The sequence below is a fragment of the Physeter macrocephalus genome, chromosome 8 (assembly GCF_002837175.3).
Source record: "Physeter macrocephalus isolate SW-GA chromosome 8, ASM283717v5, whole genome shotgun sequence".
NCBI classification, from domain to species: domain Eukaryota; kingdom Metazoa; phylum Chordata; class Mammalia; order Artiodactyla; family Physeteridae; genus Physeter; species Physeter macrocephalus.
The window spans coordinates 138,355,201-138,380,659 of NC_041221.1; the positions used below are offsets into that span (position 1 = coordinate 138,355,201).

The 25,459-nt window shown below is 41.4% G+C and overlaps 1 protein-coding gene across 8 annotated transcripts in view; it reads left to right on the top strand.

Moving 5' to 3' along the window:
- The window catches only part of ARHGAP26 (Rho GTPase activating protein 26), a 491,973-nt gene that overhangs the window by 285,007 nt on the left and 181,507 nt on the right, over positions 1-25,459 (top strand). For all 8 annotated transcript variants that reach the window (XM_028493332.2, XM_028493329.2, XM_028493328.2 and 5 more), the window contains 2 exons: positions 10,203-10,268; positions 14,817-14,891. In XM_028493332.2, coding sequence (XP_028349133.1) covers positions 10,203-10,268; positions 14,817-14,891 — 141 coding nt within the window. The remainder of the gene's footprint in view (positions 1-10,202; positions 10,269-14,816; positions 14,892-25,459) is intronic.

The following is a 25,459-nucleotide window of genomic DNA, read 5'->3' on the forward strand; positions in this document are numbered from 1 at the left end:
TTCCCCTGCATCGGCAGGCGGACGTGCAACCACTGCGCCACCAGGGAAGCCCCTATTTTTAATTAATTAATTAATTTAATTTTTATTTATTTTTTTTTGTGTGGTACGCGGGCCTCTTACTGCTGTGGCCTCTCCCATTGCGGAGCACAGGCTCAGCGGCCATGGCTCACAGGCCCAGCCGCTCCACGGCACGTGGGATCTTCCCGGACCGGGGCAAGAACCCGTGTCCCGTGCATCGGCAGCCGGATTCTCACCCACTGCGCCACCAGGGAAGCCCTTTAATTTATTTTTAATTGAAGTATACTTGATTTACAGTGTTCTGTTAATTTCTGCTGTACAGCAAAGTGGCTCAGTTATACATATATATATATATATATATATATACATTCTTTTTTTAATCTTTTCCATTATGGTTTATCCCAGGATACTGAACATCGTTCCCTGTGCTATACAGTAGGACCTTGTTGTTTATCCATTCCATATGTAATAGTTTGTATCTACTCATCCCAAACTCCCAGTCCATCCCTCCCGTGAAGGGTGGCTATTTTAGATACCAGGAGCAGAGGAGGCCTCCCCCAAGAGGTGACATTTGAGGAGAAACCTGAACAAACAGAGGGAGGGTGGCCTGTCAGGAGCTGGCAGAGGAACCAGCACGTACAAAGGCCCCCGCGGCAGAGGGGATGAACTAGCAGTGTTCAAGGAGTATCAGGAAGGACCCTTGTGACTGGATTGGCAGAGGCCAGAGGGAGAGTGGTCAGGTAGGCTGGACCATGTGAGGCTGTGGTCAGGAGATAGGATTGTGTTGTAAGTGTCATGAGAAGTCCCTGGAGAGTTGTGATCAGGCGAGTGACATGAGCCAATGTATATTTTTAAAAGATGATTCTGGCTGCCGGCAGAGAATAAACTGTAGGGGGCAAAAGGAGAAACAGTGGAGAGGCCATTGGAGCAGTCCAGGCAAAAGATGATGGTGGCTTGGACCCCAAGGTATTAGCAGTGGAGATGGTGAGAAGTCGTTGGATTCTAGGTGTAAGGTATTACTGATGGGACTGGCTAACAGATTGGATATGGGGTGTGAAAGACAGCAAGGAATCAAGGATGACTATTGAAGTAGGACAGCTTGCTGGTAGAATGTGGTACCCTCCCGTCTTGTCCTTTCAGCTAAGTTGAAGGTGGTGTGTGGTACAAGTTAGGACGGTAGTTCCCAAATGTATTCTTTGTCACCTTCATTATTTTTTTAACATATACATATGTTACCTGTAATATTATTTACTTACTATTTTTAAAAATCAATTCACTCTTTTTAGACTACATTTATTTAAAAAAACATATCATGCTTTGTGTGATAAACCAATAAATTTATAATGCTTATTAAAATAAGTGTATAACTATCGCAAATATTTTATTTGTGAACTACTTAGAATCATTTCATATACCCCAATGGCACAAGCCAACATTACATTTTGAGGTGCATAGCACTGGTGACTCATTATCAGATGGGGACTGTGGAATAGATATTACCCATTAATTAATTGTCAGTAATCATTTGTATCTGTCTTTAGTGATAATAGTTTTAATTGCTTGGTGTACAGTACAGTGTTATCCCATGTGATTCTCACACCTACTGAAGCATGGCCTCTGGGAGGGCACCCAGAATCTGCATTGCCACAAGCATGCCCCTGAGTCTGTGGTCCGCTAGATTTGGGAACTGCTACTGGAGTAGAAAGGGCAGAATTCAGAAAATGTGACCCCAGCCCCAGTCCTTTTCTGACTAATTATGTGAACTTCAGTGGAAGAGCAGGGAATAGAAGAGGATGAGCCCTGGAGTCAGCCCGAGTTAGAATCCTGGTTCCACCACTCACTAACGCCATAATCACATAGAAGTTCCTTAGCCTTGTTTGAGCCAAGGTCTCCTGCCTACAAAATAGGGATGGTGATGATGATGATATGATGCAATTAAGTGCTTAGCCCAGAGCAACACTGTGTGCTCAGTAAGTGTTACTACTGCCATCATCATTGTTGGTACCACTTAACATCATGAGCCTGGCTTTTCTCATCAAAAAAACTTAACAGATATACTGGAAAAATCAAGTAAGCTATAATTTATTAACTTATTCCATAAGCGGTAATGTATTGTCCTTCATCATACTTATTTGTGTGGAAACACAGCAAGAAGTTATTAGTAAGAATAGTAATAATAGGTATCCCATGGGATTATTGTGAGGTTAACATGAACGTGGGTATGAAGAGTTTTTCATCAACTGGAAAGTTTGATTCAAATATTATGATGTACTGTAGTTACTACATCCTAATACTGTAGTACTGGTAATGACCATTATTGAATATCAAGTAAGTCTCAGTTGCTGTGCATTTCATTTGACCCTTGCAACACCTAGGTGAGTTATCCCGACTACACAGGTGAGGAAGGTGAAGCTTCTCGCCTAAGATCATATCCAGCCAGAGGTGGCAGAGACCGGATTCTAAGCCAGGTCTGTCTGGCTTTAAAGCTCATTGTTCTTTTTCCAGTACACACCACTTCTGTCTGTGTGACTTCAGTTAATATTAAAGTTCATTTGTATTCCCTGAGTACCTAGCTGGGGCACAGAGTATAGGGCAGTTGGCAGTGGAGTGGGATGGGACGCAGGTTTGGGGAGCTGATCTGGGATTAAAAACTGGCTCTGGGTAATTGCCAAATTAGAGAACTCACACCTTTCCTGGGCCCACTGGAAGCTTCATGAGGATGGTTTCCCAGGGGCCACAGCCAGGGAGCCCTGGCAACTCTGGGGCTTCACATGCTGAGGAGAAAGGGTGTGAGCCCCTCTGAGTGTGTGAGCCAATTGGAAATCTCTTCTCCAGATGGGATTTTGTATTCAATTCAATGTGGGTGTTTTTCTTCATGGCTTTTAATGATGGTGAAATTGATTAAATTCAGAATGAGCGAGGCAAGCCGAGCTTTAAGGAGCAAATCACACAGCAAATCACGTAGGGAAATTGAGTAAATTTCTGTGGTGAGACCATGCCCCGGGAACTGTCCATAAAATGGTGGGCCGCTCTCAGCAACTCCAGACAACCTCCTGTATCCATCCACATTAAAAGCGCAGCAGTGACTTCCTTTACGTCTCAGTTCTCTTGTTTTTATTTCTAGCAAATTCCATTTCTCCCATAAAAAACACTTGAAAGGTGGTTTTTTGATCAAAGGAAAGTTGAATAAATTTCCTAGGGAAATTTATTTCAGACTAGGAAAAACTTGTCGAATACCAGCTTTAGCAAAGTGGTAATTCCATCCAATTCATGCTGAGCCTAATTCAGGTAGGTCAGCTCCTCTCCTTTGGAGAAGGAGAGGTCTGAGGTCTGTTAGAATTCCTGGGATGCACATATGGGGTAACTTTGGGCATATCCCAGAGCATCGTTTTTTCAGACTATATGTCCATCAGTCAACCTATGATATGGAAAGGTCCCTTCTATTCAGAATTGGTGATTTGGCCACTTGTTGCCTAGTTTCTGGGTGTTGTGAATACTAAGGATTTGGAGATAGGCAACAGCAGGTCAGTAATTTATAGGAGAGGGGCTCCTGGACCTGAAGAGTGGGTAGCACAAAATTCTAGGGGGAAATGCTCTTGTCTTCTAGAGCTTTCTCGATGCTCAGGCCTGTCTGACCGTTTAGATGGCTCAGTTAGTATGACGTGAAAAGAAGTAGCCAGCCCAGTTTCATAGCACATGTGGCACAGTGATAGTGATGCCTCAATGGGCAAGCAAAAGATTTCTAGAAGTGTCCAGGAAACCTAAACTTGGTTTTATCTCTTCTATTCCATGTCTTGGCTTGCACAGCTTTCATTTTTCCCTTCTCTAGGACTGATTCTTGGGGTTGTACTGCTTGGTGGTAATACCTCTTTGTACTGATAGAAGAAGGAAGGAAATGGTTAGATTAAGCCATTCATTTCTTTATTTAACCTCTATATCCTCACAAAAGATGGACTAGCTGAGGACCAGAAGCTTACTTAACTCATCTACTTTCATAGGGTTTACATCAGTTGAAGTTTGAAAGGTAATTTTGACTCTAAGACACTGCCCCTCAGCAGCTCTTCCTGCCATTCAGTCACCAATTTACCTATCCTTGCATCCAAAATGAAAAATTACACCAAATGAAAAGTTACAGGCTTCCACTTCATTTCTAGCACTCTAGGGGACAGTGAAAGACAGAGATATAGTAGTGAATAAAATAAATAAGTAAAGTTATACATGGACCATTGCCTTTATGAATACATATCTAGTTTGGTAGAAAGACATTTTTTGCAGGATCATACCATTTATTCTTTCATTCATTCATTCATGCCATACCACGCAGCTTGTGGGATCTTAGTTCCCCAACCAGGGATTGAACCTGGGCCCTTGGCAGTGAAAGCGCGGAGTTCTAACCACTGGACTGCCAGGGAATTCCCAGGATTATACTGATAAAGGTAAACCTGTAATTGTGCTGCATACTCTGAAGGAGAGGTTGATGGCATTATATCCAGTGCATGATGGAGGCATTAATCTAGGTGGAGGGGTCAGAGAGGCTTTTTTGAGGAGATGATACTTGATGGGGGAGACCTGAGAATTCTGAGTTATTTGCGCCAAGGGGCTCCCAGGTGAAATCCACAGCTTGTGCAAAGGCTGAGGAGAAAGTGTGGTCAGTTGGATACTCGGAGAGGAAGCCAGGGTGGTTGGGATACTGAGACATGGGGGAGGGACTGAGATGAGGCTGGGGCCAGACCATGCAGGGCTGTGTGGGCCATGTTAAGGGCTTGGGTTATCATCCCAGGAGCAGTGGGGTGTCACTGAGTGTTTAAGCAGAGTGGTGATGTGGTCTGGTTTTGTCAAGGTCATGGGGGCTGCGGGGTGGAGGGCAGCTTGGAGGGAGCCAGAGGAGGTGTGAAGAGACCAGTTAGGAGAGCCTTGCAACCATCCTGGTAGCAGATGACCAGGACCTAGTCCAGGACCAGGGTGGGTGTGGTGAAGGCAGAGAGAACTAGGTAGAATTGAGGTTCAGTAGGAGGTAAAATTGAGGTGATAATTTGGATATGGGGGGTAAGAAAGAAGGGGAGTGCTGAGGGTTAGGCTCATGATTTTATTGGAGTTCTCACCCTCTACCATCACCTACATACCTCTTTTTGTTTGTTTGTTTGTTTGTTTGTTTGTTTTGTTTTGTTTTGTTTAAAGGCCAGGCAGTGTCAGATGAGGCAGTGTGAGGTACTAGAAGCTACAGAACAGGGCATTGAAGGTTATGCTAAAATCCTGTCTCTACCTGGCCCACCAGCCTCCTTCTTTTAAACAATTTGACTGAACCTTACAGTATGTTGTTGTTTTAAGCCCATTGCAGTAAAACAGTCAGTTCCTGAATTTAACCTGCCTCCTTCCTCTCAGAGTTCATACCCTGGGCATGATAAGCATAAGCCCCAAAGGTCTGCCAGGCATCCTCCTCCCACTTCAGCCCTGATATTCTCCAGGTTGGCCGAGAGTCAAACCATGTCTCATGTCCTCCTGTTCTCCAGAGAGCTTTGAGAAAATAGGTTTGTGTGACTCTGGCCCTTTCCTTTCTTTAAAAGCAGACAAATAGTGCTTCAAAAGTTGACATGACAGTTAAGAGGATGACCCTTTCCTAACTTGGTGGGTCAACCTGGGTGTTTGGTGAGAGCTCTGTGAACATTCATTATACGACAACTGTTTGGCCTGCCCTGTGCGTAAACCTGGGCAGAGGTGAGCTCGAGGGTGAGTCAGGAAGGTAAGCTGGTCCAAGCCTTAACTGCCAGACGGTGGGTGTCAGGCCTGGGAGCCACCAGCCCTGCAGCAATTCATCACCAGTCAAATTAAGGGAATAATGCAAACCTAGTAGATATTTAATGAGAGATTATTTCTGGAGATTATAAGGATACAGCAATTGCAAATAAATCCCTGACCTTTTCTGAGCCTGGGCTCAGTAAAAGAGCTGAATCACCTGCTTGAAGGGATTAAGGACAGCCGCTTCCATCTGGCGGGCTGCTCAGACTTTTTCTGTCATTAGCAAACTCTGCTCAGTGGTGATGGTGTTCTAAACCTTTTAGTGGAAACTGGATTTTCCAAGTAGGAGATCTCAATTAACTTAGATTATGTACCTGCTGGACAGAGATCAGGACTAATGATCTGGTTATGGATGCACTGTAGTCCCTATCACATCAGGGGTACTCGGTACATGTTAAATATGAAAGCAGTTGTTCATCATTAGTAACCTAATCATAACATCAGCAGGAAACTCAGGTTGATGAGAGTAGCAGTCAAACTTGTGTACGTGCGTGTGCGTGCGTGTGTGTGTGTGCGTGTGTGTGTGTGTGTGTGTGTGGTGGTGGGGGTACCAGAGACAGAGAGATACAGGGAAGTGCCAGTGCAAGGGGCAGTGTAATAATTTATACCAGTTCCAGTTCAGAGATTTGGAATAATGATAGGTAAACTGTATTTCATGAGTTCCTTATTGGGAACTGTTGTTTGATATGAATTCCATTTCTTAACACAGTTTTGTTTATAAAACTGCAATAATTATCAGTATGCAACTTGAACACATTAGAGGCTAATAGAGAGTTACCTTGCGCTCTTAGCATTTGACTTTGCAGTATGTGAATTTGTTATATGTATTTGGACTTAGACAACTAATATATACTAATAAATACTGTTACATGTGTAATGTGGAAGGCCTTTATGTGTAGCATCTGTGTAAGATTTATTTCAAGAAAAGGGTTTGCTGGTATAAAACAAAATGGAGAACTTCTAATGTTGGGAAAACCAAAGAAGGAACATTTATTCAGAGATTTGTGCGGGGGGAGGCGGGGGGTTGCTTTGCCATTTTCCAAAATAAATAATTGTAGTTAATGTAGGTTAGTGGAATTTAGTTTTTTTTTTTTTTTTTTTTTTTGCGGTACGCGGGCCTCTCACTGTTGTGGCCTCTCCTGTTGCGGAGCACAGCCTCCGGACGCGCAGGCTCAGCGTCCATGGCTCATGGGCCCAGCCGCTCTGCATCATGTGGGATCTTCCCAGACCGGGGCACGAACCCGTGTCCCCTGCATCGGCAGGCGGACTCTCAACCACTGCACCACCAGGGAAGCCCGGAATTTAGTTTTTTTCTGGATATACTTGGGAGGTTCCATTGTGTTCTCTTCCATTAGCCGTTACTTACCTAGAAAAGAATCCAGCTTCCCACAGTTCCATGAGAAAAGGTCAAGGACTGATTTGTCCCTACAGGGTTATATCTAGCTTTGTCTGTATTTCTTCTGCTAGTTGGGCTGGTGGCTTTATGAGCACATATCTTTTGGCCACTGGGGTCATCACTGTCAGCTGCCAGGTTATTTCCAATTTTTCAAAACTTTTATGCATGTTCACAGGGTAAGGAAGCAAAATACTCTTTGTCCAGAACAGAAGTTCATCAATTCCTAGAACAAGACCATGTTCACAAACCTACTCTTAAAATTTACAAATTTGGAATCTGTCTCAGCAGCTCCCCAGAGCACTGTCCACAACTGCAGTTCTTAATCTCCCAAACTTCTTTGACTATCATTCCTATGCAAGGATCCTCTTAAGCACATCTCAAAAGAAGAACCAAAAGGCTTCAACTGACTATTGAATCACATTATGGACATTTGGGAAACCTCCTTAAGTATAGAAAGTATTTTCCCCTCTAACAAATACTTGCCAGTAGGCTCTGTTCTGACTGTTGTATAAAGGAATGAAAATTCTCCCCTAAACGTGAAAAGGTGCCCAACATCATTAGTCATTAGGGAAATGCAAGTCAAAACCACAATGAGATACCATTTCACATGCACCAGAATGGCAATAATAAAAAAAACAATAACAAATGTTGGCAAGGGTGTGGAGAAATTGGAACCTTCATATGTTGCTGGTGGGAATGTAAAATGGTCCAGTGCTTTAGAAAGTGGTTTGGCATTTCCTCAAAAAGTTAAGCATAGAGTTACCATATAACCTAGCACTTCCACTCCTGGGTACATACTGAAGAGAAATGAAAATATACGTCCACACAAAGATTTGTACACAGGTGTTCCTAGTAGCATTATTCATAATAGGCAAAAAGCAGAAACCGACAGCTGATGAATGGGTAAATGGAATGGGGTATATCCAGACAATGGAATATTATTTAGTCATAAAAAGGAATGAAGTGTATTAATGCTGCACCATAGAGGAATCTAGAAAACATTATACTAAGTGAAAGAAACTAGATACAAAAGACAGTGTATCATATGGTTGCATTTATATGAAATGTCCAGAATAGGTGAGTCTATAGAGACAGAAGGTAGATTTGTGGTTTCTAGGAGCTGAGGGAGTGGGGGAAATAGGGAGTTACTGCTAATGTGTATGGGGTTTTTCATGGGAGATGATGAAAATGTTATGTAGAGAGTGGTGATCTATATATTTGTAAATGTACTAGAAATTAATGAATTGTAAGCTTTAAATGAGTGAACCTTACAATATGTGAATTATATCTCAATAAGGTCGTTATTTAAAAAAAATCTTGCCTAGATTCCCACAGATATTTAGACTGTGTATTACAGTTTGTTATAAAATTTGGGAAAAGTCTATGGTATGAGTTGAGTTTCATTTGGAAGAGTGATCTCGATCTGAGTCAGAAAGCTTGATACAACACAATTTGCAGAGTAAACACTTGGTTCATGCTAGAAGAAGCAAGGGATTGGGTTAGTAGGCTCCTTATAGCTTTAAAGGAATAAGAACAATGGTTTGTATAGCAGGTGGTCTCCAGGAAGAAGAACATTGTTTTCCTCCTTTTCTGGTACTTTACTTACTATCCTAGAGGCCAAGTATATTTATTAATAAGTACCACCAAGTGATAAGTACACATGTAAGAGCAAGAGCTGATTCTCTTTGGGAAGAGAAGTTTGGGGAAATTAGAATTCCTTTTTAATTTGATTTGGGGAATTTTCAGTTATTTTTTTAAAGGATTTTTTTCTTCATTGGACCTACATTCACCCATATATATTAAGAATTGGAGAGATTCCATTTGGGTTAGATCCAAGCTGAGTTCAAGTTCAGCTCAATTCTCATATTGTACAAGTTTATTTCTTGCCCTGGGATGATGACAAATGTTTATAAATACTCACCTTCCTCCTTTCTGCCATTCCCTTTTCCACTCGGAACACTGGTTTGTAGAATGTCTTGTCCTGATGTCCTAAGGAGGTCAAAGATGAACCCATTCTTAAAGATTACCACCCACATCTAATCATTGGGTAACCAAAGCATGGGGATGAATTTTGGTGGATTTCCAGCCCTGTTGTCAGGTTGGCAGTTGGTTCTATGCTGTGGAAAAACTTGCTGCTATTTGCCATTTATTTTCTGAGTGACATTAGGGGGTTTTGGAGCAGATGGAGAACCCTGTCACCACCTGCTGATTTACCACTCAGAGAATGGCTCTTCTGCCTTATTGCTTTTTCCTTAGATAGCTTCTTTGTCCTTGGCTGTTTTAATTTTCCTCCTGGTCACTTTTCCTTTTTTCTAGTCATCTGAGCAGAATTTTATTCCTCTCTTTAACTCAGAGTCACTTTTTTTTTAATGTTTACTTTTTTATTTTTCAGTCACTTTTAAGGCATGTAAGGTTGTACAGGCTCTGGAGCGAGTCTCCCACATATTAACTCTGCAACTTTGGTCAAGATATTTAGCTTTGCCAAATCTCAGTTTCTTCGTGTGTAATTTGGGACTCATGATAGTACCAACCTAGAGGACTTGCTAGGATTAAACAAGGTGAGCTCTGTGGAGCACTTACCTGACATTTACTTTATGCTTTTTGAAGGAGACCAACAAGCAGTTAGTCCTATAGCTCCTGATAATAACAAAACAAGTTAAAGTTTGCTTAGTTACTCCTACAGTAAAGTGCTCATCACTCTGTGCTGCAGTTTCGTCAGCTGTAAATAGAGGATAACCTTGCAGAGAGTTACCATGAAAATTAAATGAGATAGCATGTGCAAAATGGTACTTAGCTCTGTACCTGGCATATGGTAAGCTCTCCATGAATGCCAGCAATTTTACATTTTGAATCATTCCTGTACTTTCAGTGGAAAAAATGAAAAGGCTACATGGCCGCACCGTGGGACTGCGTCATTCTGGGTTGGTCAAGCACTGTTCCGGGGTTGGTGTGCATGGCTAGCAACTTGACTGCCCCTTTCTTCCTCTTTCAGCTGCACAGTTGGACAGCATTGGCTTCAGCATCATCAGGAAATGCATCCACGCTGTGGAAACCAGAGGTAAAGTAGTTCAACAGATGGCATTGTTCTCAGTGAAGGTTACGCATCTGGTGAGGTGGCAGACCTGCTACCTGCCGTTTCCCAATTTCAAGTGACTCATTAACTCTCCAAATGCCATTGGCAGTGTGTTTCCACAAGTCCTGTTACTCTGAAGTGCAGGGGCTCTCAACTGATTTAGTTGTCAGCCTCTTCGGCTGATCAGAAGATTGTTTTCAATGCATGCATATCAAATACATAGGATTATAAGGGATCCAGTTACTGAAATTCAGTTAAAATACTAAAACCATGGCTGTGATATAATAATATATGTGTTTCTTTGTTAACACTTTCAGTTACAGCGGTGGGTCTGATAACTAGCATAATTCAGAAATAGTGATAGTTCAGGGTGTCTGTAATAACTGTAACGTGTTCGGAAAATATCTGTGGTTTCTGACCAAGTTGCAGGTACTGCTAATGCTGTGATTTGTTGCTTATATTGCAGTGGAAGGAAATGTTTAATTTCACTTATAGGTTAGTGTAAATAAAGGTGTGGTTGTTTTCCTATGGAAGGTGATAGACACCCTGAATTCTCTAGTGGGCCTTTTGGGGTCTGTAGACCCCAGGTTAGGAACCCTGCCCTGGGCACTATCTGGGTAGGGAGAAGGGGTCAGGCCCCTGTTTTCCTGCCGTGGTGCTGCGGTCAGGCCCTGCCTGTCAAACATTGACCTTTCCTGGGTCCATAGGAACAGCGCTTTGAGGTCAGGGAAGCTGGTTCATCCCAGTGATCTCCGTCCCCTCCTCAAAGATCGCTGTAGAGGGGATTCCTCAGTTCCGGCAGTTTTGAGCTTTGAATGCACTGTCTGTTGTACGCAGAGAAAAGCTGATCACTGTCTTTCCACTGGATTTGATTTGAACCATTGTCAAAGATGGGAATCTTATTTATTCTATAGCCTCTCAACCCTCCAGCCCTTTTTATTTGTTTGAGGAAGTTCTGTCTTTTAAAACAGAAATATGCCAATTCAGAAATATAAGCATGTTTATAAAGGCTATGAAGCACTGAGTAGAGGGGAAGAAAAAAAAAAACACCCTTGTAAGTTCTATTCCTAGGTATCTAGTCAAAAAGTATTCTTTCCAAGGTAATTATTTTAACGTGTGCTAACATTCTTTTAGATGTTTCCTTATTTCTGCTATACCTTCCTTCAATGAAGAGTTAAGGTAGCTTGCAAAGATATGTAAAATATAGGCAGAGAATGTAAAGTAGTAGGCGAGATTTCTGGGAACTGATCTTGAGGAAATAAGGTCATGGGCCAACTTGAGCCACAAAGATGTTTATACAATGGTGTTAAGGTAAAAAAATCAGAAACTGGCCAAATGTCTCAAAAATTGGTTAAATCAACAGTGTGCTACATGCATGCAGTGAAACACTGAATCACGAAAAATGCAGTGGAAATACATTTATTGAAATCCAAGATTTTCATTATTATATAGTAAGTGAAAAATGCAAGTTATGAACCAGCCTGCCCACTCTGAACTGGTTCTGGGGATAGTGGGGAGGGGAGAGATGGTACCTGGACAGGTTGTCAGTGGGTGTCTCCTGTTTTTCACTATCTTCCATGGATTTGTCTCTTTTCCATAACTGCAGTTTCTACTTTTTTTTAAGTGTGTATTACTAAGGTAATTTTTCAACAGCCATTTGATTTTTGCTCATCATTTTAAAAGAAAAGAATGAGAAATCAGAGGTACGGGGTTAACAAAGGTAAAAGCATAAAAATGGAGCCAAAAATGAGTTCAAAACAGAAGTCCCCTCCCCTCTACGATGAAGTTCATGTACATGCCGGAGGTGGGCCGACCACTTTGTCTCTCAGTTTTCAGCCGCCAAAACCAAGAGGGCCACCTAATCATTTAAAATCCTTCACAGAATCTGTGTGATAAATGCAAACCCATAGCTCAGGAGGATGACTTTTTCTGATGTAATACCAGAAATTATGTGCAATAACCAGTAGAGGAAGAAGAGGGTAACCAGTTGGTCTGGTCTCTTAGCCTCTGCCTCCTCGTCCCCTCCCCCTCTAAAATGAGGATGAACATGATGTATTTTTACAGCTAGAGAAGTTTTCATTTAGCACAAAGAGGAATCAAGGACGGTGTGTGTTAAATTTTTGCATAAATGCTTGGAAGGTAGTGGGTTGTCTCCCTACTGCAGTATGTGTATGTACACACATATTGGTGGTGACCAGAGGTGAACAGACTTCCCGTACTCTCTGAGGTCCATTAATCATCCAGCAGGAGCTGGGAGTGTGTCAAGCTCCAGGAAAGCACAAGGACAAAAGAAGTAGAGATGTTTCAGAAAGGACAAGCCCTTCAAGCCACCACATGACTGAATAATGGTTCTGCTACTCAGTAACTTGGGGCTCATCCCTTAGGAGACCCGGGGTCTCCTAGCCGGTGAAGCAGGCAGGATGATGTACATGCTTTTTTTTTTTTTTTTTTTTTTTTTTAAGCTGCGTCGGGTCTTCGTTGCAGCACACAGGCTTCCCTCTAGTTGCAGCTCATGGGCCTCTCTCTAGTTGTGCCATGTGGGCTTCTCTCTAGTTGTGGCATGTGGGTTCTCTCTCTAGTTGTGGTGCCCAGTCTCCAAGGTGCATGGGCTCTGTAGTTTGCAGCAAGTGGACTCTCTTGTTGAGGTGCGCGAGCTCAGTAGTTGTGGCGCGAGGGCTTTGTTGCCCCGCCACATGCGGGATCTTAGTTCCCCTACCAGGGATCGAACCCACATGCCCTGCACTGCAAGGCAGATTCTTTACCACTGGACCACCGGGGAAGTCCTGATGTACATGCTTTTACAATCCATTTGAGCTGTAAAATCCTCTCATTCCAGACCACTTCCTTTTGTTTATCAGTTCCACTTTTGTAGAGGTCTTGTTGAAGACACTGCAGAATCAGCCTTTTCCCAAGTTTTTTCCAGGAAATTTTGTTTTGGCCCCAAACTGATGAATGTTTTATTCATTCTGTCCTGTATTGTAGACTGATCTAGGTGCTGGTGATATAATGGTAAAGAAGACAGAATCACTGTACTTAAAGTTTACATGGTAGTTGTGGGGGAAGACAAACAAGAAACCAAATAAGAAAGATGATTTCAGATACTGTTAACTACCATAAAGAAAAGAAAACTGGGTAAGGCAGTGGCCAATAGTATTGGTCATTGGGATGCTTTCTATTGAAGAGGTTGCATGTAAGCTGAGACCTGAATGATGAAAAGATCTGGGAGAAGAGTGTTACAGGTAGAGGGAATCTTGTTCAGAGGCTGAGGTTTGGAAGCATGAGCTTTGTATATTGGAGTAACAGGAAGGCCATTGGTGCTGGAGCAGCATGGAGGTGGTTGATAAAGCAGTCAGAGGTGGGCCTGTGCTCAACCATGTAGGGCCTTACAGGCCATGGTAAGTTTTGATTGTGATCCAGATGCAATGGGAAGCCATTGGAAGGTTTTTAAGAAAAGAGATGGTTTGAACTGATTGGCACTTTGAGAAGCTCATTTTGGGTACTGGGTGGAGAATGGACATCAGGGGAATAAGAGGCAGCAAGAGATCAGTTAGTTGAGAGGTGTCAGATATGGTAGGCTTAGGACCAGCAGGAGAAAAGTCATTTCATATCACTTGGTCTGAATGTAAATGATACAGTGATGATCTAATCCTTGCAGTTAAATGAACAAAGTACTGAGGTGGGTTAGTTTTGGTTCTTTGTTTGGGTGTTTTTTTTTTGGTTTTTTTTTTTTTGTGTGGTATGCGGGCCTCCCTCTGCTGTGGCTTCTCCTGTTGCGGAGGACAGGCTCCGGACGCGCAGGCTCAGCGGCCATGGCTCACAGGCCCAGCCGCTCCGCGGCATGTGGGATCCTCCCAGACCGGGGCGCGAACCCAGTTCCCCTGCATCGGCAGGCGGACGCGCAACCGCTGCGCCACCAGGGAAGCCCTTGTTTGGGTGTTTGAAGGTAGACTCCTTTTAGTCTATTTGAATGTTTTCTTGGGTTCAAGAAAGGTGATCCTCTTTTTTCTTTATGAAGAATATTTGCACCACAAATGAATGGATTTTCTAATATCTCAGTTTTGGCTAATAATATTGTCCAAAATTAAAAATGCCCCAACACCTCAATATTTGCCTTCTCTATGTGAAAGTAATTTGTAAAGTGTTCATCCTTTTCTGTAGTATGAAATTTTTTTTATCATTTCATTTTTGTCTTTTTAAATTAAAAAAACTGGTTAAATATGACATGTTTAAAAGTATACATTTCGTATCTTTCAAAACTCTTCAGATGCTGCCTTGGCAAGAGAAGAGGGAGGTTTCCTGCCCCTCTAATGACTGAACTAATACGAGGGCTGAAGTGTGCAGCACATCCATGAAATCCTAGACAGTTGTACCAAATCCCACTCCTTCGCTAAGAGCAGAGCTGAGTGACAGGGGACTTTAATTAGAGCAGCTTTTAGAAGGCCTGAGAAAATGAAAAAAAGTGCATTTGGCTGGGTTGGCCTGACTTGTGTTCTGACGTGCCTCTAATTAAATCATCACTGTTTCTCTTTCCAGGGATCAATGAGCAAGGGCTCTACCGAATCGTGGGGGTCAATTCCAGAGTGCAGAAGCTGCTGAGTATCCTGATGGGTGAGTGCAGTGGCTCTGCCAGGCAGTTCCCAATGGTTGAAGGGGGAGCCTCTTGAGAAGGAATCTGGGTGTCCAAGAGGTAAATCCCAGAAATCAACTGACCCACTCACCAGGGGTCATGGCCACAGGCAGTACTGGAAGAGACATTGAGTGGAATTGGACAAAACAAAAAGTGGCTGGTCCAAGGTGCCACACCCTCTCTGTGGACTTGGTTGCCACCGGTCCAAGTAGTGCTCCACCACTCATGTGACCGCCACACCCTACTCTGTCTTTAATAGCTCATGACTCCCTCTGTCCTCTTTAGAGACCGGCATTTCATGGGGCACACCCATTGCCCAAGGAAGCTCATCCTTCTAGCCTGCAGAGGACCTCATGTTCCTAGTGACTGAGGAGGTGTCATCCCATGACTCCCAGATAAAATGTGTAGAAGCAGATAAGTCTTCTGATCCTCTTTGCTTCTAGATTTCCACCTAGTCTCTGTCATTTGAGCAACAGAAGCTCCTTTGCAGCTGGCTCGTATAAATATAAAACCACTATCTCTAAATGTGCAGCATTTGAATCAAAAACCCATGAGCCAATGAGCCAAATTTGCCTAGGCTGCAGATTTCCTGTATTTTTAGATATGAAAACAGGCAGCCTCAGTGAGTCACGTGGATCTAAATGGCAAACAGATCAGATTTCACAGATCCGTGGCTGTTACTCATCCCCATGGAAGCCTAGCCATGCACTGTTAGAGGTAGACTGTCGCTCAGGGTCCCCGCTCAGTGTTTCGGGCAGGGACACTTCTCTTTGTTAGTATTTGTCATTTTTTTTTTTTTTTGCCATCCCAGTTTCTGAAAATAATTTTCATTTGTATAGAAATCTCGTCTCTCATGTTGATCAGAAAAACTATCTCTTTTCAAGAGAGCTACTTGCCTCTTGTAAGCAAAAGTCTCATGTATGGTAGTTGCAGTGAGATCAGTTTGTTTAGCCATTCACCCTATGAAGGACAGCTGGGTTATTTGTAGTCTGGGGTGAATAATGCTGCTGTAAACACTGTGTACAGGTTTTTGTATGAAGATTAATTTGTTTCTGTGGGATAAATGCCCAAGAGTGCAGTTGTTGCATTGTACGGTGATATGGTTAATTTTTGAAAAGTTCTAATGTAAGAAAGAATGAAGAGTCTAACAGGTATCAATCCTCAGTCTTTCATTTCCAATCAGAGCTGCAAACATTTGTGGAGTGTCTGCTCTCTGAAGCAGATTGTTGGGTGCTAGAGATGAAACTTTAGAAAGAGTCATTCTTTGTTTGCAGAGTATCCAGGTAGGGGGAGTTATGCATGTATGTGAAAGCTGTATTGTAAAATATGATGCTGGCACCCAGTGGGAGCTGGATCTAGAAGATGGAGTAGTGAAGGAGAGAACAGAAGAATAATTCAGATTCAGGACATGTCATGAACCAAGAGTACTGATTTCACTAGTAGTAGTATTATTATTTTAATATTTGAAAGTACTTGAGGCTGGAACAGGAGAGTGAAAGCTGAAAAGCTGAAATGGCCCCTTTGGTTGAGGAACTTGAATATTGTGCTAAGGAGTTTGGGGTTTTTTTTCTCTGTAGGAAGTAAGATGCTATTAAAATTTCAAAGTAGTGGAGTTGTATGTGTTAGTACTCTTTTTACACAAAAGTGTCAAGAAGACAATTCAGAATAGTCATTTATTTGTTCACATTACTGGTGAGTCCAAGATGGCAGAAGCATGGCAGGGTCTGGTGACTCCACATTTGTTGGAGGCTTTTCCACTCCCTTCTTCTGGCTTCTCATTATTTGTAAGCTGTACTTGTCTTCATATTGACTATATTCTCTGTGGGAAGGTCCCAGATAATCTAGCCTCAGTGGTCCTTGAAGCTTGTATCACTGAAAGGAGAGTGTCTTTCTTGATGGTTTTGACAGAAGGTCCCAGGGTGGACTTTGATTGGTCCATATGGGGGCCATTCACATGATTCATTTCACAGTCTCAGGCCAATCACATGATGTACAGAAGATTGATCCCGATGGCCTGGATCCTGTGCCTGTCTCTGGTGATCCCATGCCACCTCTAGGAGGTTGGTGGGGGGGCGAGTAGGGTGTGTGAGGGGTTAGTCCATAGAACCCTGGGGACTGAGCAGGATTATTAATAGAATGATGGAGGAGTGCTTTTCTGAAATAATGCTACTGGGTGATTTTTTTTAAAAAGTATGTCCAACATAGTTGTAACTCTATCAGATGCTAGTTTTAGGAGGATAATGCTGGCAGCAATGTGGTGCACACATCTGATCATGGAATCACATGGAGGAAGAAGAAAGTTGGGATAGATTAGGCAGAGCATACCTGATCAATGGCTGAACCAGATAGCTGCTCTGAGGTCAGGGAAAAAGGACAGGCTCAAAATGACTGGAGAAAGAGAATCAATGGGACTTTGTAACCAACTAGACACAGGGGAGTCGAAGGGGCGGAGAGATTTCAGAGGCAGCAGATGATTATGTAAGGTGACACTAATGAAAAGAAATACGACATTTTAGACGGGTTTGCTAATTTAAAAAAGAACCATCTTAGCTCATTTGTGCTAAGCAAAGAGTGGTATGAAAAGATCTTGTTTTTATCACTTCCCTTAGTGACCTTTGAACAAGATATTTGTCCTGTTCTCTTCCTCAGTTTTCCTAGGGACAGACAAAATAATCATGAACATCTCAGAAATGTCATGAGAAATAAAAACCAGCAGCTGAAAAGTCACAAGGCCAGCTGTCTCTGCCAGGAGGACATTACAGATAGACTGGATCCCAAACTGAGGTTCAACCAGAGCTGAGAGATGACCACAGTGCAAGATCTAATCAAAAGTGTTGAGAATGGTATCTGGGATTCTTACTATCAATTAAGTTAAACATGAGATAGTTAAACATGAGATCTTGGAATTGAGGGATCAATTAAGTTAAACATGAGATCTTGGAATTGAGGGATCACCCATTAGGCCAGAGAAACTCCAGACCTGAAGGCAGAGCCCTATCTCCCTTCCCCTTTGTGAACATACTCTCATCTTCATCAGTTCTTGGTACTTATACTATACTGGGTTAGCCAAGAGTGTAAAAAAATATGGCTCCTATACTCCAAAGCCTCTCCCTGACATGGCTGGGCTGAGTGTGAACCATTCATTCCCTATTCTGGGTTCTATATTCACTGGATGCCCTATTATGTACCAGGTACTAAGATTTGGATTATTGGTCAGTCTCTCAGAGATGGAATAGTGCCTTTTTATTACTGAAAATATGAATTAGAATTAAGTAAAACCAGAGGCTTCCTTTGATCACTTGGAGTTGGCCTTGTGTACTCTTGATACATTGGGGGACTTTAGATAGGAAGAAGACTAGAAGAGCCAGACTATGAGAACATCGTATTTTGCTGATTAGGATTCCTTAAGAAAGCTTGCCAGAATTTCTCATAACATATGCAGTGTGGCCTCCTGCTAGTGTCATACCAAGTGCTGCCCCTCATCCCTTCCTCCTGGCAACAGAGTTCGTTAGTCTTTGAAGAGTGAAGAGGAGGAAGACTTGTAGATTCCTAGAAATAGAGTGGCTTCCATGTGTGTACTGTTTATTTGTTTACTTTTTCTCCCCCCGTATGTTAAGATAAATCTTCCTAAAGTTTAGCTCAACATTTTAAAAATATAGAGAGCTCTATCTATGCATGCTTAGTACATGTCTGTCTCTCCCTGTATAGTTTTTTATAAGAGATTTTTTTTAATTAATTAATTTATTTTTGGCTACATTGGGTCTTCGTTGCTGTGCGGGCTTTCTCTAGTTGAGGCAAGTGGGAGCCTCTCTTGTTTGCGGTGGCTTCTCTTGTTGCGGAGCACAGGCTCTATGCACGCGGACTTCAGTAGTTGTGGCTCGCGGGCTGTAGAGTGCAGGCTCAGTAGTTGTGGTGCACGGGCTTAGTTGCTCCGCGGCATGTGGGATCTTCCTGGACCAGGGCTCGAACCCATGTCCCCTGCATTGGCAGGTGGATTCTTAACCACTGTGCCACCAGGGAAGTCCCCTGTATAGATTTTAAATACCTTTCTCTGATTAAAAGTTATGAGTGGTCATAGTAGCAAATTTGGAGAAATAGAAAATGTAGAAAGAAGAAAAATAAAAGTCGGACAGACCAGAGACAATCTTTACTGACCATTTCATCATATGACTGTCACCTTTTAAATATAATATTCTATCATATAACATAAAAAATACAAATTGGAATCACACTGTGCATATATACTGCTTTTAGCAGTCTTCTTTCACATAACAATACAGTGTCTATTTTATGTTACTCAGGTTCCTCTAAAGTGCAACTTTTTGGGGTCATGTATTGTGTAGGTCAGACCCCTATTCCCAGATCCATAGACTGATTTCAGTTCTTCATCATTCTAGAAAGCACTCAGGTGAACATCCCTATGGGACAGGATAACAGAGGTTTAGAGTGTACATTTTGGAGTTAAGCAAGTTATAATTAAACTGCTTGTCCATTTGACTTTACACAAATTATTTAAGCCCGTCTAGTCTTCTATCTCATTGTCTGTAGTAATAGCCTCTGCCTCTGTAATAATGGGAGGATTAAATGAAAAGATGCATGTGGGTTGCTGAGTCCAGAGCCTCCACGTTAGTCACTAAATGTTAGCTGCTGTTATTTTTAATTTTTAAAATAAATTTATTTATTCATTTATATTTATTTTTGGCTGCGCTGGGTCTTCGTTGCCATGCAGGGACTACTCTTTGTTGCAGTGCGCGGGCTTCTCTTTGCGGTGGCTTCTCTTGTTGAGGAGCATGGGCTCTAGGCGCGTGGGCTTCAGTAGTTGTGGTGCATGGCTTAGTTGCTCCGCGGCATGTGGGATCTTCCCAGACCAGGACTTGAACCCATGTCCCCTGCATTGGCAGGTGGATTCTTAACCACTGCGCCACTAGGGAAGTCCCTATTTTTAATATTTATATGCATATTTAATTATTTCCTTAGGGTTTATTTTAAGATGTTGAATTGCTGGGTCAAGGTATGTACATGTTTTCAAGGCCTTTAATTGATATTCCCAAATTTGCTGTCACCAAAGTCTGAGGTGAGTGTCCTTTACCACACACATCCTTGCCATACTCTATTACTTTTTTGCATTTAAATTATAAGTATTTTAAAAAAATAATTCTGGTGGAGGCTGGCCATTTTTCCTATGTTTCTTGCCGATTTTTATTCTTTCATGAATTGCCAGTTTGTGTTCTTTCCCTATTTTTCTATTGATGTATTCATCTTTTGAATTTAAGACCTTTTTAGGTATGGAGGCTATGTTACCAATATTTTTTTTCAGATTATCATCTTGAACTTTATTTATGGTACTTTTGTTTTTGTTTTGTCTTATGAATATTTACAATTTTCATGAAGTCAGTCTTTTTCGTAGATGGATTATGCCCTAAAAGACCTTACCCGTTTCAGGACTACAGAAAACTTTTTATTTTCCTTAAAATCCATCTGGAATATATTCATGCAAAAAGGAAACTAACTCTCCTTTTCCTCAAATACTTATCTGATTGACAAATAACCATGTAAGGAGAAAATTTCTCCCTTTCCACTACTTTAAATACCACCATATAGTCATTCTCTTATACATGTTGGGGTCCAGTGAAGGAGTATTCACACGTATTTTTCTAAAGGAAAACAAATTCTTTTTCTGTTTGTTATTCTGCAATTCTCAGTCTTAAAAAAAATAAATCGTCTTCATTTTTCATCTTTTTTTTGGGGGGGGGTATGCGGGCCTCCCTCTGTTGTGGCCTCTCCCATTGCGGGGCACAGGCTCCGGACGCGCAGGCTCAGCGGCCATGGCTCACGGGCCCAGCCGCTCCGCGGCATGTGGGATCTTCCCAGACCGGGGCGCGAACCCGGTTCCCCTGCATCGGCAGGCGGACGCGCAACCACTGCGCCACCAGGGAAGCCCCATTTTTCATCTTTTAATGTTTGTTTTTCTCTTGATTCTTTGCATTATAGCAAAATTCTAAAACTTGCACCCTATATCCATGCCATTTATTTAAATTTCTTTTGGGCTGATTTTTTTTTTGCTGCTTATAATGCAAATTTTAATTTCGTAATTGAATTTTCAGTGTTTTTACTAACTTATTTCGCTCTTTTCATTTCTGCCTTTCAGCTATCGCCTTTATTATTTCAGCCTGTTTCTTTTTTTGCTTTGATTTCTTATTTCACAACATCCATATTTTTCTGAATTTTATTTATAATACAGAACAGATGCTTTCTGAAATGTTTTTAGAGTGCTTTGGTTTCTGTGTTTCATGAAAACAAGTATTTTATCAGCTTTTTTAATCTTCTTTTTCATTAAACCTGAACACAGAGACGTTTATAAATCTTTGCAGTTAACTTCACTGTGGGTAGATTCTCCTTGCTTTGCTGCGGTTTTCCTGAGTCCTGTTAGAATCATCCTCTCACATGCTATTAGAGCACTGTTGTACATGGTTCCGTCCAACTTTCTGGCGCTCTTAAATCTTTCATTTAGTGTGGACCTACCTGTACTCATGAAAAGATTTCTCATGGTTCTGCTATTTGGTCATGGTTCTGGGAGAAGTGGAGTTACTTCCTGGTTAATCTGAAGTGTGCTGTGGTTCTTCACTTGTTACTCTCATGTTTCTTCTAGGATTTTCCCCTTCTGAATTCACTTCCCTTTATATAAGCAGACACCCCTCCACTTCTTTCCCAGTCTCATTTCACTGCCCGGATGGTAATCTCAGGATACTGAGCTGTGCTCTGGTTGGGTAGGAGCAGTGCAGCATGGCACCCCTCCCTGGGGTGGCTTCAGCTATACTTTAGGGTGGGCGGAAGGCCGTCGCCTATCACATTGTTCCCCCAGGTGGGTCTTCCTCCCGGCTTCACCTGAGCTTTGCCTGGTGGATATTCCTCTGGGGACAGGCAGAATGTTCACTGTGAGCCTCATTTTCTGTGCTGTTGAAACTTTCTGTCCCTTTGTGTGTGTATGTGTGTGTGTCTTTATTAGTTTCTCACAGTGGTGGTGAAGGAATGCAAATTTAGTGTTGCTATTTTTTCTCTTCTTATCCTGTAACTTTTTCCGGTTTTGCTTTGGTTTTTTTGTTTGTTTGTTTGTTTTACTAATGTTTAAAGTAAGGTTGGTGCTATAGAGAACACATGGAAGGTATTAAATTGCGATGCTTTAAAGCACTAAGTTACAGTAGCATGCCTCACCCACTGTTATCTGATCCAGCCATGAACCATCCTTCTGACTCCTCTGGGACCTTCATTTCTCACACCCTTTCACAGCGCAGCATAAATAAAAGCAAGCAAGAGCTTCTTCCCTAAGAAACCCGAAAGTAATAGATATTTTTCATGACAACTTCTAAGACCTAAAGGCTTGCAGAAACAGCCCCAAGGTTTGAAGACTAGCCACATGGAAGCAGCAGAGTCATGCACGTTGTATACTTCCAATTTTAGCCACCGGTAAAGGGGAGCAGACAAATGATGACCAGGACTGGGAGAGAGTAGACTGCTTGGATGAAGGATTGATCCTTCTGGGAACTGGTAAGGTCACTATTAACTAACCACAATCTAGACTTCCCAGAGAATGGAGACCACAGATGGATGCTCACCTTCCTGTCTGCTCTTCCCACTGTCATCTTTGCTTATAGGGATGCTTCAGGCAGGTTCTCCTAAGACAGGCACTTGAGACAAGAGTAGCTTTTGGATCTCAGAACAGAAGTGGCTGTAAGTACTCTGGATTCATAGGCACTAGATATGGAAGGTGTTTAAAGTTTTTAAGAGGTACAACTTTTATAAACAAAAAGTTTGATAAGCAGATTTGCTTATCAAATTGCTAAGTATTAAATCTAGCCTTGCAAGAATTGCCTGTAGGATAAATAAAAAGAAGTTTTAATTTACACAGAGGATCGTATACTTACATGAACAACTTCCTCAAAGATGTAATGGAGATGGAGGATGTGAAAGGCTCAAGAAGATTTTAGAAAAAGACAAAATACAGCTAATGTTTAAATGCAGGAAAGCAAGACGATATTTTCTTTGGAATGACCTATAGATCAGTGGAACAGACAGGAGAATCTAGAAATAGGACCCACTCATATATGGTCAATTGATCTGTGATAAAGCTGTCAGAGTAATTCAATAGGGAAAGGACATTTGTTTCAACAAATGGTACTAGTACAATTGGACATCCATATGAGAAAAAAATAAATTCAACCCTTATCTTAAACTATATACAAAAACTAACTCAAAATATATTATGGTCCTAGACCTAAGAGATAAAACTATTAAACTTCAAGAAGAAAACACACAAAGCAGGAACCATAAAAGAAAAATCTGATAAACTAAACTTTACCCAAATAAAAAAAAGCTTCTGCTCCTAAAAATATATTAAGAAAGAGAAGACAAGCTACAAGAGAAAATATTTGCAAAATATGTATCTGTAAATGATTTGTATCCAGAATGTATTAAAAATAACTCTTGCAATTCAGTAATCAGAATGTAACCACCCCAGTTTTTAAAATGGACACAAGATTTGAACAAACAGTTCACCAAAGAAAATACACAGATGGCCAAAAAGTACATGAAAAGATGACCAACATCAGTAGTCATTAAGGAAAAGCAAATTTTAACAATGAGTTATTTCTACACACCTACTACAATAGCTAAAATTTCAAAATTAAACACATGACCATATCATTTGTTGATGAAGATGTGAAGCAACTAGAGTTCTCCTATTGACTGGTGGGAATGCACAATGGCCCAACTGTTTTGGAAAACCATTTGGAAGTTTTGATAAAGTTAAACATATATATCATATGACCCACTCCTACATATTTGTACCCAGGTCCACTCCTAGGTATTTATCCAAGAGATGAAAATGTAGTCCATAAGACCTGAATGCAAATATTTACAGCTGCTTTATTTGTAACAGCCAGAAATTGGAAACAACCCAAAGTCTACCAACTAGTCAATGGATATGTCCATAAAATTGAATAGTATTCAGTAATAAAAGGATCAAACTACTGGCCTTTGCAAAAACAGGGATGGATTTCACAAGTATTATGCTATGGAAAGTGGTTGCCAGGGGCTAGAGATGGAGGGAGAGGGGATTGGCTATGGAGAAAGAGGCACAGGAGAATTTTTGGGGGGGGAGGTGATGACAGTGACTTACATCTTGATTCTGGTGGTAGTTACCCCATGACTATATGTGTATTTGTCAAAAATCATGGAAGTGTATACTTTAGAAGCTTGAGTATATCTCAATAAACTTGACTTTAAAACACACTCATAGGAGAGGATTCTCAATTTTCCTCCTCAGTAAAAAATGCAAATTAAAGCAGATGACTTTTTTTTTTTAATCTATCAGATTGACTAAGATCAAAGTGTTTGATTACACATTGTTGTCAAGGATTTGAGGAAGGAGTCACACTCATGTTTAAATGTAATGGTACAACCTTTGAGAGGTTAGTTGAGCAGTATCTTTCCAAATTAAAAATGCACATACTTTTTGACTCAGAAATTCCACTTATAGGAATTTTTTCTCTAGGTAAGACATATACAAGGGAACAGTGGTTTATATCATTGTTTACCATAGCAACAACCAGTGAACAACCTTCTTCTCCATGAATGGGGGCATTAACCATGGTACACTGAAGTACTGTAAGGTAGTGTACTTATATGGAACAGTTTCTTAAGATATTGTTAAATGAAAATAGCAGTGCACAGAACGACATCTATAATGTGCTTCCATTTGTGTTTTTAGAAAGCTGTACATATTCATAAAACTGCTTGTTTATGTACATACTGTTAGAGATTGCATACATGCACAAAACCAGTATTGAGTCATCTCTAGCACAGGAAAGCGTTACCTTTTGATGTTTATCTATTTGTTTTGCTTGAATTGTTTTGGGGGGGACCGTGTTCATATATTACCTTCTCAGTTGAAGAGAAAACAAATTTTTTAAAAAATTTTTGGATTATATTTTATTTTTTTATACAGCACATTCTTATTAGTCATCAGTTTTATACACATCAGTGTATACCTGTCAATCCCAATCACCCAATTCAGCACACCACCACCCCAACCCCACCGCCGCTTTCCACCCTTGGTGTCCATACCTTTGTTCTCTACATCTGTGTCTCAATTTCTGCCATGCAAACCAGTTCATCTGTACCATTTTTCTAGGTTCCACATATATGCGTTAATATACGATATTTGTTTTTCTCTTTCTGACTTACTTCACTCTGTATGGCAGTCTCTAGATCCATCCACGTCTCAACACATGACCCAATTTCGTTACTTTGTATGGCTGAGTAATAATTCCATTGTATATATGTACCATATCTTCTTTATCCGTTCATCTATCGATGGGTATTTAGGTGGCTTCCATGACCTGGCTCTTGTAAATAGTGCTGCAATGAACATTGGGGTACATGTGTCTTTTTGAATTATGGTTTTCTGTGGGTATATGCCCAGTAGTGGGATTGCTGGATCATATGGTAATTTTATTTTTAGTTTTTTAAGGAACCTCCATACTGTTCTCCA